At 40.3% G+C, this 16,380-nt stretch overlaps 1 protein-coding gene across 1 annotated transcript in view; it reads right to left on the bottom strand.

Annotated features, from left to right (window-relative positions):
• Positions 1-9,047, bottom strand: part of LOC136883101 (uncharacterized) — a 67,000-nt gene extending 57,953 nt beyond the window's left edge. Inside the window, exons 1-2 of the mRNA XM_067155287.2 lie at positions 8,859-9,047; positions 6,390-6,461 (exon numbers count right to left, since the gene is read on the bottom strand). Coding sequence (XP_067011388.2) covers positions 6,390-6,407 — 18 coding nt within the window. The 5' untranslated portion in view covers positions 6,408-6,461; positions 8,859-9,047. The remainder of the gene's footprint in view (positions 1-6,389; positions 6,462-8,858) is intronic.
• Between the last annotated feature and the right edge of the window lie 7,333 nt (positions 9,048-16,380).

Raw genomic sequence — 16,380 nt, 5'->3', positions numbered from 1 at the left:
TAACACAAAAGGAAAATCCTACATATGAACAACTTTACCAGTATAATAAAATTCTTCCGGGCTGTTATGCCGTGGTCCCTCCTCTCGCTTCTCCCAGACGTTTCGACTACTGCTGCGGTAGTCATCTTCTGTGGCGTCGTGTAGATACGCTCTCCTGTATCCCGCTGGCGACTTTACCAGTGTTAAGGGAAGATGTGACTGTACCACTTGTGTCGAGGTTAACAAACTGTGTCACTATTTATAGCGAGTTGTTCCAATCACTCATCCGATGCCCAGCACTCCTGACTGAGCAGCATCTGTAGGCTATATGGTAGTTTACTTTTATTACTCTTTCTTTCTTTCTATCTTTCTTTCTTTCTTTCTTTCTTTCTTGCAGTGTAAGTCCATCTCTACTTATGTATGTTTCCAGAACATTGCCTTCTGGTATCACCCTTACAGAATAGTATTAAAATATGTAAAAATTACTTTTTTACAATTATTATAATAAATTAATAATAATAATAATAAATTAATGTAAATGGAAGCCTCCGTAGCTCAAGCGGCAGAGCATCGGCCTCTCACTGCTGGATACCGTGGTTCAAATCCCAGTCACTCCACGTGAGATTTGTGCTGGACAAAGCGGAGGCAAGACAGGTTTTCCTCCGGGTACTCTGGTTTTCCCTGTCATCTTTCATTCCAGTATCACTCTCCATTAACATTTCATTTCATCTATCAGTCATTTATCATCGCCCCAGAGGAGTGTGACAGGCTTCGGCAGCCGGCACATTTCCTATCCTCACCGCTAGATCGAGGCTTCATTCATTCCATTCCCGACCCAGTCAAATGGTTGGAAACAGGGTGTGGATTTTCATTCATTTCAATGTAAATGGAGTGGCTACAAAAAGAACACTTTACAACAGAGAGAGGACATACCTACTGGAGGCTATGAGATTCAAGTCCAAGCTCACTGGAGAAAAAATTAGTCACTAGTGCACACGCACAGAATGGATCGTTAAGCCTGTACAGACGGCGCAGTGAATGAGTCTCATGCTCAACCGTATGCACACTGCCTCTACATGAGCACAAGGCAGTAGCAATCAGCGAGACATTGATATTTCAAGCGGACAGTGTACTTCAGCATGGGTAGATGTAAGGATGTGACAGAGCGGCAAAAAGGGGCAATCGTATTCGGCCGTGCCCATGGCATTATGGTGCATGAAGTTGCCAAATTTGTTGGTGTTTCGCAGCAGGCTGTTCAACGTGTCTACAACCATTGGTGTACTACGCGTGACTAACATCAAGAACGGGACTGCTAAAATTGAGATGATCAGGCCTTTCGAGAGTGCTACTATTCTAAAATTTGAAATTCATTGGCGTTTTTCCATCAAGCTTAGATTCTCAAGCTTTTCGCCCCCACTCTTAACTATTCATGGTGATGGTGACTCTACAAAGACAGTCTGTCAATTCTGAATTTTTAACACAGTGTTTTCGTCCTGTTTTAAATTATATCACACTGCTAAATTTTTAGACTAAGAGGTCCACAACCTCACTATAAACACTTATTGTTCATTTTCCATCTTATCTCATTTGTTTTCATTCATTTCTTCTTAGGTTTAATACACTTTTTAGATTCAATTATGTAAAAATGTTAATTTTTTTTTTCACTGAAGATGTTCTCAAAACGAGTTGTCCATCTAATGATGGAAATGTGTGTACAGTAGAGTCTCGATTATCCAACCTAAACGGGACCTGGAGTACGTCGGATCACCGAAAATGTCAGATAATACAGAATAACTTTGAAAATGAACTGATACAAACAGGAAGGCTATACTCTAGAACTAATGACATGTTTTACGGCACTCTGTTTATTGTATTATCAATTCAATTGTACAGTACATGCAGTATTGAACGAAAACATTCCAGATGTCTTACGAAAAGAAACTTTTCTCCACAGATATTAAGCTGCCTAATGCCGTACCATTTTTTCATCCGATCAAGCCACCCAGCACTGGCAGGAAAATTAGGGTCCCCTTCATTAAACTCCTTCTGGAAATACACAGCCTTTTCCTGCAGAATGGGGCCAGATATTGGCAGGCCCTTTTCCCGGTGTTGAGATAACCAAAGAAATAGTGCTTCTCTTACTTTTTCGTACTCAAATTTCTCATTTTTTCTCTGCCCTGGTAGAGCACCACTTTTTAATTTCTTCCCTCTGTTTTTTCCAGTCTCCCACTGTTACACATCCAACACCATAATCTGAAGCCACATTTTGAAGAATTTCCCCTTTGTCCAGTCTCTTTAATGCACTCAACTTGTCTTCCATAGAAACAATCACTTTCTTCCATTTACTCGCTATACTCACAGAGGATATGAAAACTAGAACATCCGCACCCAACCAATACTACAATGAACAATGACTGAAGACTCACTGCACCTGTCCTTGAGAAAAAAAACTGTCCTACCGCCAGCGGTCAGGCCAGTGTTTGTCCCATGGTCGCACCCTCCACAGCGGGTGTGCCTGAATTTAGTCTCCACCAAAAGTTCAAATTAAGTCTACCAGTGTCGGATAACACGGAATGTCAGATAAGCGAAGGTCGGATGAGCGAGACTCTACCATATATTGTATTGTATTTTATTTCTGTCATGTCTCTTTATTTTTTCATTTGTTCCTTCATTATGTTTTTAAAAAATTTTTAGCTTCTATTATGTCAATAACTTTAACCCTGCTTTTTTTTATTGAAGGTGGCTCCATCTAATGATGGAATTATGTAATGTATTGAATAGGAGGTTACATTAAACTTTCCTTTGTAAAGTGAAAACCGTCAATACAGAATGATTCTATCATCGGGCTGGATGCATATGTGAATGGTTTTATGTACAATACTCCACCCTATTACATGTTGATTGGCCTGCAAAATCACCTGACTTGAACCACATTGAAAATCTGTGGGACATGTTGGAATAGTGGGTAAAACGCCAACATTGACATCCCCGCAATTTGGTGGAATTGTGCAATCAAATCCTCAGCGAGTAGCTTAACCTGGATGCAACGTACCAACACAATCTTGTCGACTCACTTCCTAACTGAATCCAGGCAGTTATCAAGTGCAGAAGCGGAGTTTCACGGTATTAAATGATGCATGTAATGATTTCTTCAGGGGTGACTAATTTTTTGTCCAGTGAGCTTAAACCCTACAGAAAACTGGTACTTGATCACCGGATTCACTTACAGCTATTCATAAATACTATTACAAAGGTGTTTAGAGATGTTTTGCCTCCTATGCGATAACTTTAATGATATATAGATGTGGACATAAAACTGGTACAAAAGGAATTTCTGATTCAATGACCATCAAAATATTCAACAGTGTGCATTAACTATATCACGCATGCACGGAACTGGTGAGAAAATGGCGATTTACCCGGACGCCTGTTGAAATAATATGCTATTGTTGAATTTCTAACAGCGGAGGGCTGCGCTTTTATGGATATTCCTTGAAGGATGACAGAGGATATGCTACTGTCAGACAATGAACGAAGAGTCTGAAAAGTACTAATGCAGGCACAGTAAGTCTGTATGACTAGCCTTGCAGCCTAACAGCTAACGCTGCACAACATTAAGCCCCTATAAACAAGCTCATTTTCACCAGTCGACATGCAAGCAATAAGACATCGCCATAGCAACTGGAATTTCACATCTATGCTTTGCTTGGCTACAGGAAACTGTTATGATGGGTACCTCGAATGCTGACACTCAAAATAAAACAGCAGTGGAAAATGATTCAATAAGCACTGGAACGTGGGCACTTTCTTCACCAGAATGACTCAGGTGACAAGTCATGGACGTTATCATTCATCAGGTGGTGGTGATTATTGTTTTGAGAGGAAGCTCAACTAGGCAACCATCCTCTACCTAACACTAATCAGAGGGAAAAAATGGAAGGGATCTGACACTTCAAAAAATGAAGATATCGGCCAAAGGAAGACAAAGGCAGCGAAGGGCGTGAAAATGAAAGACTCCCTAGGCCTCCATACGTAAAAAGTTGGGGTCGGAAAAGAACAAGAGTTGACTAAGAGAGGTCGAATAGGATAGATGAAAGTGAGGAGCCTGGCACAAGTAAGTGGAAGCAATGCGAGGACTCCGCTAAGGGCCCCGTGGTCTCCAACCCACGCTCCAAAGTTCAGAGCCCCTGGGGCCCCTTTTACTCGCCTCTTACGACAGGCAGGGGATACCGTGGGTGTTATTCTACTGCCCCCACCCACAGGGATTAAATATCATTCATCAGCATCCTCCTTTTTCTTATTCAGCTCCTGCTGAATCGTGGCATTCTTCCTCTCTCCTCTCACCATTCCTTTTCCATAATTTTGTCTCACTTCCGGTTTCTTCTCCATGCAATCCTCTTTACTGAATTGATTCACCTTGTACTACATCTTCATTTCGCTCACTCTCTTACACTCAAACTTCATCTCTGTTTTGATTTTTTCTCCTCCGTCCTCTTTACATGTCCAAACCATCTTAGCTTATTCCTATCAATTATCCCATTTAGGTTTCCTATTCCAACTCTTTATAAAACACCAATATACCCAGAAATCAAGTGACAGTCATAAAGGGTGATGTGACCCCTAAAGCTTCAAGTTACTGCTTCGGCAGGGAAAGTGTTAATGACCACCTTCTGGGACTGGGACCGGGATCGCATGTTCCATGTACACTTTGTAGTGTGGCAAAACAATCAGCTCCTAAGTGCATGTGAGTACTTTTTGCACCCGTCACACCTAATTGCCGTGAGGTCGTCCTGGAAAAGAAGAAAGTCTCTTTCCATTGACAATGCTCGTCCACACATAGGTTGATGAACACGCGATGCATTATGGCATCTTAAATTTCATGTGATTTTACTCCATTTATCATACTGTCTCGATATCACATCTTGTTACTTCTTCCTTCTTCTGAAACTGAAGGAACATCTGATAGGCCACCGTTACACCTGTGATGAGGAGTTACAACCAGCAGTGCATCACCGATATTGACGCAGAGGTGCCAATCTTTGAAGCGGATTTTCAGTAATCGCCCCCTCCCCCCATGAGAAATTTTCGAGTCAAATCCAAAGTATCTCCTACCTTCTCGGATAATGACAGCACCTTTACCCTTCCCGACAGCAATCCAATCTGAAGTATTTCATATTACACAGCAAAATTTGCACATTGCAGTTAGTTCTGTCATAAAACATTCTTTGTAGCTTGTTTCGCACCCAGCAGCTGGTTTTTCAGTGTGGATTTTCTTGAAGCATCCTTCCACCTGTGATGGTATTTTCTCCTTCTGAACCATAAGCGTTTCCAGTGTAGATGTGCTTAACGTAGACCTGTATTCTCTCCGATCTTTCCCATCAACACCAAAAACACTTTCTGTGGGAGAGTTACTGTCAGGTAAACTTAATACTGCAAATGCTGGGCTGAGTGGCTCAGGCGGCTAAGGCACTGGCTTTCTGATCCCAACTTGGCAGGTTCGATCCTGGCTCAGTCCGACGGTATTTGAAGGTGCTCAAATACGTCAGCCTCGTGTTGGTAGATTTAACGGCACATAAAAGAACTCCTGCGGTACAAATTTCCGGCACCTTGGCGTCTCTGAAAACCGTCAAAGTAGTCAGTGGGATGTAAAACAATAACATTATTAATACTACAAATACAATATTACCTAAGGTCTTATAATGGAGAAGAACTCTTTCAATGGACAGGGTCAGTGACTGCATTGAAAATTAAGTCATATTTAGAAAGATACAACGAAAGGAACACATGATAGAATAAACATGATATGTAGAAGATATGGAAAAACTGAACTGATGAGGAGAGAGCCAACCTAACTGAAGACAGCGGCAGTGTTTGAAGATATGGAGACTGTGCTTGTCCTTGTGTGTTTCTTTTCTATTTCTTCTTCTTACTACACTGATCTAAAAATGTTATTGTTTCTTTTACATCCCACTAACTTCTTTTAACGGTTTTTGGAGACGCTGACGACCAGAATATCGTCCATAGTTCTTTTACGTGCCAGTAAATCTACTGACACAAGGTTGACATATTTGAGCCAAGTTGGGATCAGAAGGCCAGCGCCTCGACTGAGCCACGCAGCCCAGCCCACGCTGATCTATCACTGTGTTTATCCTAATCATTCAATACATGATTTGATTTGCACTTGTTTGTTCCTTTCCATTACTAACATTGAAAAATAAATGACTATCTGGTAGAAGATATTGTAGGCTTTATGCACATTCTATACCTCAGGTCATTATCTCACATATTATTGAAAGGATCATATAAGAAGCAAAGCTATACAAAATGCCCTCATAGATAACGTACAGAAAACAAGTAGATTCTTAACCTGAAGAATGTCTGAAATAAATGTATGATACAGAATTAGTTACCTCCTCTGCAGGGACCATTTTTCTTGACTATAAACCACCACTCCTTCAAATTATCAGGTCAGCCTCCAAAACCTGAAAAGAAAATATTTTTTATGCTCGATGATGCCGAAATATAAATATTATATGCCAGAAAACTGAATCTTAATGAGGCTCATTATAGTTCAAGTTTCATTATGATACATGTTCTCCACCAATCAGAGTTCAGATTTTCATTATGATACAACTGTTTTTACTAATTAGGTAAGGATAGCATCGCAACTGCACTCAACACACTAGCTTCGCACTTGTTTCCCGAAATCAAACATGCCAGACACAAGTGACGAAATGCTGGTTAATAGAGCAAACACCTGAAAAGCCTTACATCTGATCTGTTTTTGACAAGCTCTATTGGTGAAAAATATCTAATTCCCTCCATGGGAACTAAGAATTTTCCATTCAGAATTGCTAGGCGGGCAATAATTCCATTGTGGAGATTTATCTCCCGTATGCAGTTATCAGACTGTGGCTCTTATAATGGGCTTCTGATAAGTTCACCTGCATACACCCAAGCGTCAGTGGGTAGGGTCTGACACATCCCACTCTGATGAGTCTAGTGTCAGACCTAAGATGAAACACTGAACTTACCAGCACATTCCTGCAAATTCACTTCACCAACTGTACAATAAACAATTTGTATTTGAAATAAAGCTAGGTTATGATAACCTTCTAACAATGTTTTTGTTTCAAAGCTTTGAAACCATATGATATTGTCAAGGTCTCTGATCCACTCACAGAAAATCAATAACCCAGTGCATGCGGTCTGCACTCTGTTCAATAAACTCAACTGTCAAGCGACATCTCGACAGAAATTCATGAATATTTTATCTTTAAGCAAAAAAGTGATCCAGCAGAATGTGCAAATTCCTCTTTCCACAGCAGGTGTCTACAAGATCCCATGCAGCTGCGGCAGATGTACATAGGCACTACAAAGCACACCATCGCCACGCGAGTGAAGGAGCACAACAGACATAGCCGGCTGAGAAAAGCAAATAGATCATCAGTCGCTGAACAATCACTGCTAGCTGGCCAGATGCCATTCATCTGATGGCCAGGCAGACATCAATTTTTGGTAATGAAACTAAGTCTCTCATAGTGCACTGGCACTACCGGTGGCTCCAAGTAGCCTACGCGGTGGCCTCCACGGTATGCACTAGCCATGCATATTGGTGGGTGTGCTATTTACCAACTGATGAGCCCAACTTAGCACATTGGGGTGAAACGCTGGCAACCAGGAATGAGTTAGCTGGAAAATTGATAATGTCCAATAATGGATCATTTATACTGGTATAAATTTACTCATTTAGGGCAAATATTTCAGGTTCCCTATGGGAATCAACATCTATATCACCCTTGACAATGCCGAACGCAGTCTTTGGTGAAATGTCGGGACCATCACATGCTTCTGGACCACAGCCTACAAGCCCAGAAAACATTGACATGATTTGAAACTTTCTTTACATCACGCTCCTAAGTTAGGACACCTCGGCACTTACGATAGGCAGGGGATACCGTGTATGTTATTCTACAGCCCACACCCACAGAGGGAGCAACCACATGGCCCTTGGCTGAGTTCCGGCATTGCTTCCACGTACTTGTGCCAGGCCCATCACTTTCATCTATCCTGTCCGACCACCCTTCCCAAACTTGTTCTTTTCCGACCCTGATGGTATTAGGACTCTTCCATTTTTTCACCCTTTGTCGCCCTTGTCTTTCTCTGGCCGATACCTTCATGTTTTGAATTGTCGGAAACCTTCCATTTTTTTCCCCCTCTGATTCGTTTTAATAGAGGATGGCTGCCTTATTTGTAACCACCACCACCACCACTCTCTTCTTGGAAGTATTAGTTGGCGACCATATGGCTCCCAGCAGAGTATGGCACTATTTCCACACACTTAGCCCAAGATCCTTTCTCACTTCCAACTTTGACCTCCTTTAGGCAACTAATTTTATTTCCACCTCAACTATATTATGTAGGCCTAATATATGAATAATCTACATTCAAAATTATAACACCATATAAAGTTAGTGAATTCCCTTTGTCATTATTTCTACAAATGAGTTCTGATACAGAAATAGATGTTATTTGCATAATATCACCACAAAATAATAAAACTAGCAAGGATATCGGATATCACTATCATCCATTTACAGTATGTACCCTTTATAAGTAAGTTTAGGTTTGTATAGTAACTGGTTTGTATGTGTACTTAGGTAGATATGATAATGATATAGAAGAAATAACAATTTGTTATTAGGACAATGAGGAATTTATGATTTATTACTGTGCTACAGATTAAAACTTTGTGATATACACAATGTGATAGGCTACTTAAAATTATTCTGATGTAAAGAGACTTTGCTATATTCCTTATCAGCAAATAAGAAAGATATACTCCTTAAAATGTGGTGCAGGTAGCCTAGTCAGCCTACCCCTGAATCAAGGCCTGTTCATTTCCATCGACGTGTGGTGATGAACCACTGTTTTAGTTAACCGTAACGTTTCATTACCGGGCGAATTGGCCGTGCGCGTAGAGGCGCGTGGCTGTGAGCTTGCATCCGGGAGATAGTAGGTTCGAATCCCACTATCGGCAGCCCTGAAGATGGTTTTCCGTGGTTTCCCATTTTCACACCAGGCAAATGCTGGGGCTGACCTTAATTAAGGCCATGGCCGCTTCCTTCCAACTCCTAGGCCTTTCCTATCCCATCATCGCCATAAGACCTATCTGTGTCGGTGCAACGTAAAGCCCCTAGCAAAAAAAAAAAAGTTTCATTAACAGTTCCGGAGTTAGGGTTAAACCTCTCTGATTCACTGGTAGTTTTATTCATATGAAATGAATTTCATCTTGGTCCGTATTGATGATTTATCACTATAACCAAGGATGAGAAGGACCCTTCGGTCAAAACTGGTCCCGGAGTAATAAAAATCCACAGGCTGTTTCCAGTCAATCGACCGGATCAGGAAGCCCCGATCTAGCGGCGAGGATAGGAATTGTGCCCGTCGCACTTCTCTGCAGCAATGATTAATGACTGACTGATGAAACAAAATTATATTGGAGAGTGTTGCTGGAATTAAATATAACAGGGAAAACCGGAATACCCGGAGAAAAACCTGTCCTGCTTCCGCTTTGTCCAGCACAAATCTCATATGGAGTGACCGGTATTTGAACCACGGAACCCAGCAGTGAGAGGCCAGTGCGCTGCCTCCTGAGCCACGGAGGCTCATAAATATTCTTTTATTTATTTATTTATTTACATTTTATGGCCTTCATTGGACCACTCTAGCCAACGTTTTACAAAGAATTTTTCAGTTTCCTGCCAGCCCAGTATTTCTTAATTCTCTCGGATCTTATCTTTTTTTCTTCATCGGAAATCATCCTTCCTATTGTCTGGTTGTTGATTCTGGTTTGCTTGTCTTTGAGTTTCCTGACTTTGTCAGTTTTGTTTCTTAGGTCTTCCACTCTAATTTGTAGTTCATCCATATCTTCTTTGATTTCTGTAATCCACTTAATTTTGCACTTACTATACCATAATATTTCTATTATTCTACTAATGATCCTGTTCTCTGGTGTCCTAATTAGATGTCCAAAAAATGAAATGCGTTTCTTACTGATTATGCTCATTACTGGTTCTATTTCCTTGTAGACTGTTTCATTAAAAGCTACTCGCTAGTGTCCATCTGGTTGGTACGATTTGTTGATGCATGTTCTAATGATTCTTCTCTCTATCTTGGTATTTTGTCTATTTGTGCAGTGTTAGTTGTTTTAAAGATGGTTTCACTTGTGTATGTATTTCTTGTCAAGTGACTCTTTTGTAGTGTTTTAATTTTGTTGCTATTGACAGGCCCTTTTTGTTGTAGGTATTCTTGGTGACATATTGTGCTCTGGTCAATTTATTTATTCTGTTATGCCATGTTGGCTTTTCATTGAGTTTATATGTTATGATTTCTGCCAGATATTTAAATTTATCTACAATTTTGATTTCTTGGTTTCCAATGGCAATTATGTTTATGAGTGGTGGATCAATTAACATGATTACTGTCTTTTCAAAAGATATTCCAAGACAAATTTCCTGTGCTATTTCCTGGAGTGATATAACTTTTTGTCTGGTTTCCTGAATATTGTTGGACAAAAGAGCAAGGTCATCGGCAAATCCGAGGCAATTTAATATTATGTTGTCTTTGGGTCTTCCAATTTGGATGTTCCCGCATTACACATTCCAAGGCACAGCTGAACAGCAGTGGTGACAAGCAATCTCCTTGTCTTAAACCTGTTTTTATGATGAATGGCCCAGAGGATTCTCCTCTGAACTTGACTTTTGATTCAGTGTTGTTTAAGGTGAGTTTTATCAGTATGATTAATTTTGGATGGAGCCTGAATTTTCTTAAGATTTTTAACATTGTAGGTCTATGGATACAGTCGTAAGCTTTCTTAAAGTCCACAAAGCTTATTGCAAGAGGTTTGTTTTGTTTCTTGTAATATGCTATGGCTAATTTTAAAGTGATGATGTGTTCTGCATATTTTCTTTTTATTATTCTGATTTTGCATGAATATAATTTTTTTTTATTATACAGGGTCTTTATTTATGTTTGGTAGGGACTTTCTCACTCGACCTTGGCCGCCAGTGACGGTTCAGTTGCTGGGTACCGTGCGTGCGTATGTACGGCAGAATACAGTGCTCAAAAATCATTATCATGCATTTTACTCACCATGTTTACAGTTTATGCTCAAAAATCATCATCATGCATTATCATTCATTATCATGCATTTTACTCACCACTTTTACAGTTTATGCTGAAAATGTTCCCCATGCGCTGCAAAAAATAATCGGCATCTCCTAATGCAGTTTTCGGTTACTCTACCAAGTTCTTCAGCACTGATGGATGCAATTGCAACTCTTATATTGCCTTTAAGTTCATCTAGTGTATGAGGGTTATTCCCATAAACTACATTTTTTAACATTCCCCACAAATAAAAATCACATGCCGTTAAATCTGGGCTACGAGGGGGCCACAGATTTTTACTTATGATCCTCGTACCAAACACGCTTCAGTAAGAAGATAACGACCTTTACGTCTATTTTTATTGTTTACTGAACCTGTTGGTTTGAATCTCTTGGCCAATTGTTTTATTGTCCGATTGATAAGAATGGGTCTCCCTGGAAATTTTGCTCAAAACTTTTGTCTTGTCCTAGCGGACGATTTTCTGCACTTAATGTAAGTATTGTGCAGATATACGCGTTCACGTAACGAATATTTCACATACATTACAGTGCTATACACAATCACAATAAAACACTATACAATACAATACGCAGTAGCTTCATTGAACACCCTGCTATCTCGGAGCTCAGCTCTCAGCAACTGCAGAAGTGCCGGAAACCGCACGTGACAGCGGCCGGTAGCAGCCTGTCATCGGCGGCCTGGTTCGAGCGACAAAGTCCCTGCCAAGCATAAATAAAGACCCTGTAGTATGCTTTAGCCCATTTTTGTTCATCATTTTCATACACCTCCTCCTTTCCTCTTATCCAGCTCCTGCCGGGTCAGGACATTTTTGGCACTTCTCCACCTTATTCTCTCCTTCCATTGTTCCTCTTCCAGGTTTCTTCCTCTTGCACTCCTCTTTATTGAATAAACCGCCTTGTCTTAGGTCTCCCTGTTGCTCCCTTTCCCTCGAACTTCATTTCCATCATCTGTTCTGGTATTCTTTTCTCATTCATCCTCTTTACATGTCCAAACCATCTTAGTTTATTCCCATCAATTCTCTCGTGTAGGTTCTTTTATTCTGACTTCCTTTCTAATATATTTGTATCTCACTCTGTCTTTCCTATTATACTTCTCAGGTATTTCAATTTGCTGGCTAGAATTCTACTCCTCTTCCTATCTGTCACTGTCCAGGTCTCAGCTGCGTAAATCAATACGGGTGCACAATACATTTTGTACATTGTCTCTTTACACTTCCTTATTCCAGACAAGGTTTCTTACTCCCTGGTAGAATGCATTGCATCCTCCATGTCCAGCCTTGTATTCTGCATTAATTCACCCTCCTAGGTTTTTGAAACTATCAACAATTTCAAGGCTTCGACCACCAATTTTGACAATGCCTTTCCCTTGTCTTTCTTCTCTTGCTTTTCTCTGTGCTGATGTTTACACCATACTTTTCAATTTTCTCCTTCAGTGCATCAAGTTGTTCTTGTACTTCTTTGCTGTTTGTTCCCCAGATGACAATATCATCTGCTTCCTCTGTCTCGTTTACAATTTTGCCTATAACCATTAGAAACAAAAGAGATGACAGCACAGTGCGCTGTCTTAGTCCGGTTTCATTTCTAGACCATTTCATCTTTCCAACCGGAGACTGTACGCTGCTGACACAGTTGTTGTTCACTGCTTGCAACATTTCCACAATTTGTGAATCTAACCTCTTTTTGACCATGGGTTTCCCAAACCTTCTCACTGGGAACACTATGTTAGAGCTATGAATGTCATGACCACATCCTTTCCATATTCCCATTAACTGCCTCATGCTGAAGACTGGGTCCACTGTAGATCTTCCATTTCTAAAGCCATACTGTTCCTCTTGCAACTCTCCTTCTCTCTTGTTTTATTATGCAATTTTAATTTCACTTTAATATACTCCAAAGACTTTGGGATACTTAACATATTTATAAGAATTAATTCAAATGTACTTTCTTCAAAACACTGAATTACAAAACCATTAGCAAATGTGAAATGTACAAATCAAAATGTTAAAAATCACAACCCCTATCAATTATATATTGCAAAAGTAAGACTTAGCGCCACATCTTCAGAATAAAATGTCATCTGTTCACGAGCAAGAAATCTCTGCGAAATGTAAAGAATTTTATCTTGTTTTCTGACACAACAAAAGCGCAAAAACTTGTTAACATGTCTATTGTAAAAGTGTTCACGATTGGTAAACTGGAGATTATTCCTGTTGGATTAAAGATCACTGATAAACATAAAAAAGAAATCAGCCTAGAAGAAGTATTTGTGAGTAATCTTGTGGACCCAGCTATCTGTCATTGTTCTCAACTGAACAAGGGTCTCCTCATAGAAGATAAGGCTGATAATATTAATTTGCCTTTAAAAACATCAGTTATACCAGAAGATGTTACATTTTCCCTCCTCCATGTCAAGGTAGTAACAGCTTATGCCATGTCTAATGTGCTGAACATCGCTCCAATTACCACTGCCCTTAAAATATTTTATGTGCCAGCAAATTTACCAAAACGAGCACCTTGTGTTAATGCATTCTCAAGTACCAATCAACTGTTCCGTGATTTGATTCCACAACCCTGAGGCGAGCACCTAACCTACTTCGTAGCCGTCAGTACAACACTGATCATATAATGTAAGATACTCTCAACATTCCAGGAATGCCTATGCATGAGGAGAAACAAACTCTGCCTCATAGATCAGGCTGGAATAAACTAGATTAAATAAAGCCTTTAATGTCTGAAATGAAGTAATGACTCCTGACTCCTCTCTTACAGTTAACCACATACACATTATTTCACAGATGCTTATGAGGTTCTAACAGAGTATCATAACAATACATAGTTATAGTGTACAATGAGAAAATTGCAATTTTTTCTTCATAGTGCTGGTGATTATTGTTTTAAGAGGAACTACAACTAGGCCCAAATCAGTACAAAACAACTTACTTACATCATTTTACTAAAAGTTATTTGTACGGTCCCTTCTCCTTTCATTATACAGTACAACCACTGCAACCGAGGATACATTTTTCTGAGATTAATCTGTGATTTTACGACAAAACTAAAATTACCACTGCTAGGCAGAGTGGCTCAGACAGTTAAGCGCTGGCCTTCTGACCCCATCTTGGCATGTTCGATACTGCTCAAATACGTTAGCCTCGTGTCGGCAGATTGACTGGCACGTAAAAGAAATCCTGTGGGACACCTTGGCTTCTCATTGTCTTGGTCTCCCTCTACTTCCCTTACCCGCTATAACAGAGCCCATTATTCCCCTAGGTAACCTATCTTCCTCCATTCGCCTCACATGACAACACCACCAAAGCCGGTTAATGCGTACAGCTTCATCTATCGAGTTCATTCCTACCTTAGACTTTATGGCCTCATTCTGAGTACCCTCCTGCCATTGTTCCCACCTGTTTGTACCAGCAATCATTCTCGCCACTTTCATGTCTGTTACTTGTACCAGCAATCATTCTCGCCACTTTCATGTCTGTTACTTCTAACTCATGAATAAGGTATCCAGAGTCCACCCAGCTTTCGCTCCCGTAAAGCAAAGTTGGTCTGAAAACAGACCGATGTAAAGACAGTTTCGTCCGGAAGCTGACTCCTTCTTACACAATACTGTTGATCGCAACTGCAAGCTCACTGCATTAGCTTTATTGCAACTTGATTCAATCTCACTTACTATATTACCATCTTGGGAGAACACACATCCTAAATACTTGAAATTATCCACCTGATTCAGTTTTGTATCACCAATCTGACATTCAATTCTGTTGAATTTCTTACCTACTGACATTAATTTAGTCTTCCAAAGGCTAATGTTCATACCATACTCATTCCACCTATTTTCAACTTCCAAGAACACAATTTGCCATTAAGACCAAGTCGTCAGCATAGGCCAGACTGCTTACTATATTTCCACCTAACTGAATCCTTCCCTGCCACTTTATACCTTTCAGCAGATGATCCATGTAAACTACGAACAACAAAGGTGAAAGATTACAGCCTTGTCTAACTCCTTTAAGTATCCTGAACCAAGAACTCATTCCAACATCAATTCTCACTGCAGCCCAATTGTCAACATAAATGCCTTTGAATGATTTTAATAATCCGCCTTTAATTTCATAGTCCCCCAGCATAGCGAACATCTTTTCCCTCGGTACCCTGTCATATGTTTTCTCTAGATCTACGAAACATAAACACAACTGCCTATTCCTCTCGTAGCATTTTTCAATTACCTGGCGCATGCTGAAAATCTGATCCTGACAGTCTCTCTGTGGTCTGAAACCACACTGGTTTTCATCCAACTTCCTCTCAATGACTGATCGCACCCTCCCTTCCACGATGCCAGTGAATACTTTGCCTGGTACACCAATCACCAAGATACTTCGACAGTTGTTGCAATCCTTCCTATTCCCTTGCTTATAGATAGGTGCAATTACTGCTTTTGTCCAATCTGAAGGTACCTTACCAACACTCCATGCTAATCTTACTACTCTATGAAGCCATTTCATCCCTACCTTCCCAACATACTTCACCATTTCAGGTCTAATTTCATCTATTCCTGCTGCTTTATGACAATGGAGTTTATTTACCTTCCTTTCCCCTTCCTCAAGCGTAATTTCACCAACATCATTTTCTTCCTCCCCATGAGCTTGGCTGTTTGCAACACCACCAGGAAGATTTCCTTTTACATTGAGAAGATGTTCAAAATATTCCCTCCACCTATCCAGTGATTCCCTGGGATCTATTATTATGAGTTCACCTGAATTACCCAAAACACTGCTCATTTCTTTTTTCCCTCCCTTCCTAAGATTCTTTATTACTGTCCAGAAAGGTTCCCCTGCTGCTTGACTTACCCTTTCCAGGTTATTACCAAAATCTTCCCATGACTTCCTTTTGGATTCAACAACTATTTGTTTCGCTCTGTTACTTTCATCTACGTACAATTCTCTGTTGCATCAGCCCTTGTTTGGAGCCATTTCTGGTAAGCCTTCCATTTTTACGTTTACAAGCTGCTCACTCCATCATTTTACCAAGATGTTCACTTTTTCTCCATCTTTACACACAGTAGTTCCTAGGCATTCCCTTGCTGTTTCTACTACAGCATCCCTGTATGCCACCCATTCTTTTTCTATATCCTGAACCTGGTTACTGTCCACTGTTCAGAACTTCTCACTAATCATATCCAAGTACTTCTGTCTAATTTCCTCGT

The sequence above is a fragment of the Anabrus simplex genome, chromosome 11, assembly GCF_040414725.1.
Source record: "Anabrus simplex isolate iqAnaSimp1 chromosome 11, ASM4041472v1, whole genome shotgun sequence".
Lineage (NCBI taxonomy): Eukaryota > Metazoa > Arthropoda > Insecta > Orthoptera > Tettigoniidae > Anabrus > Anabrus simplex.
This window is presented reverse-complemented; position numbering and strand designations above follow the sequence as displayed.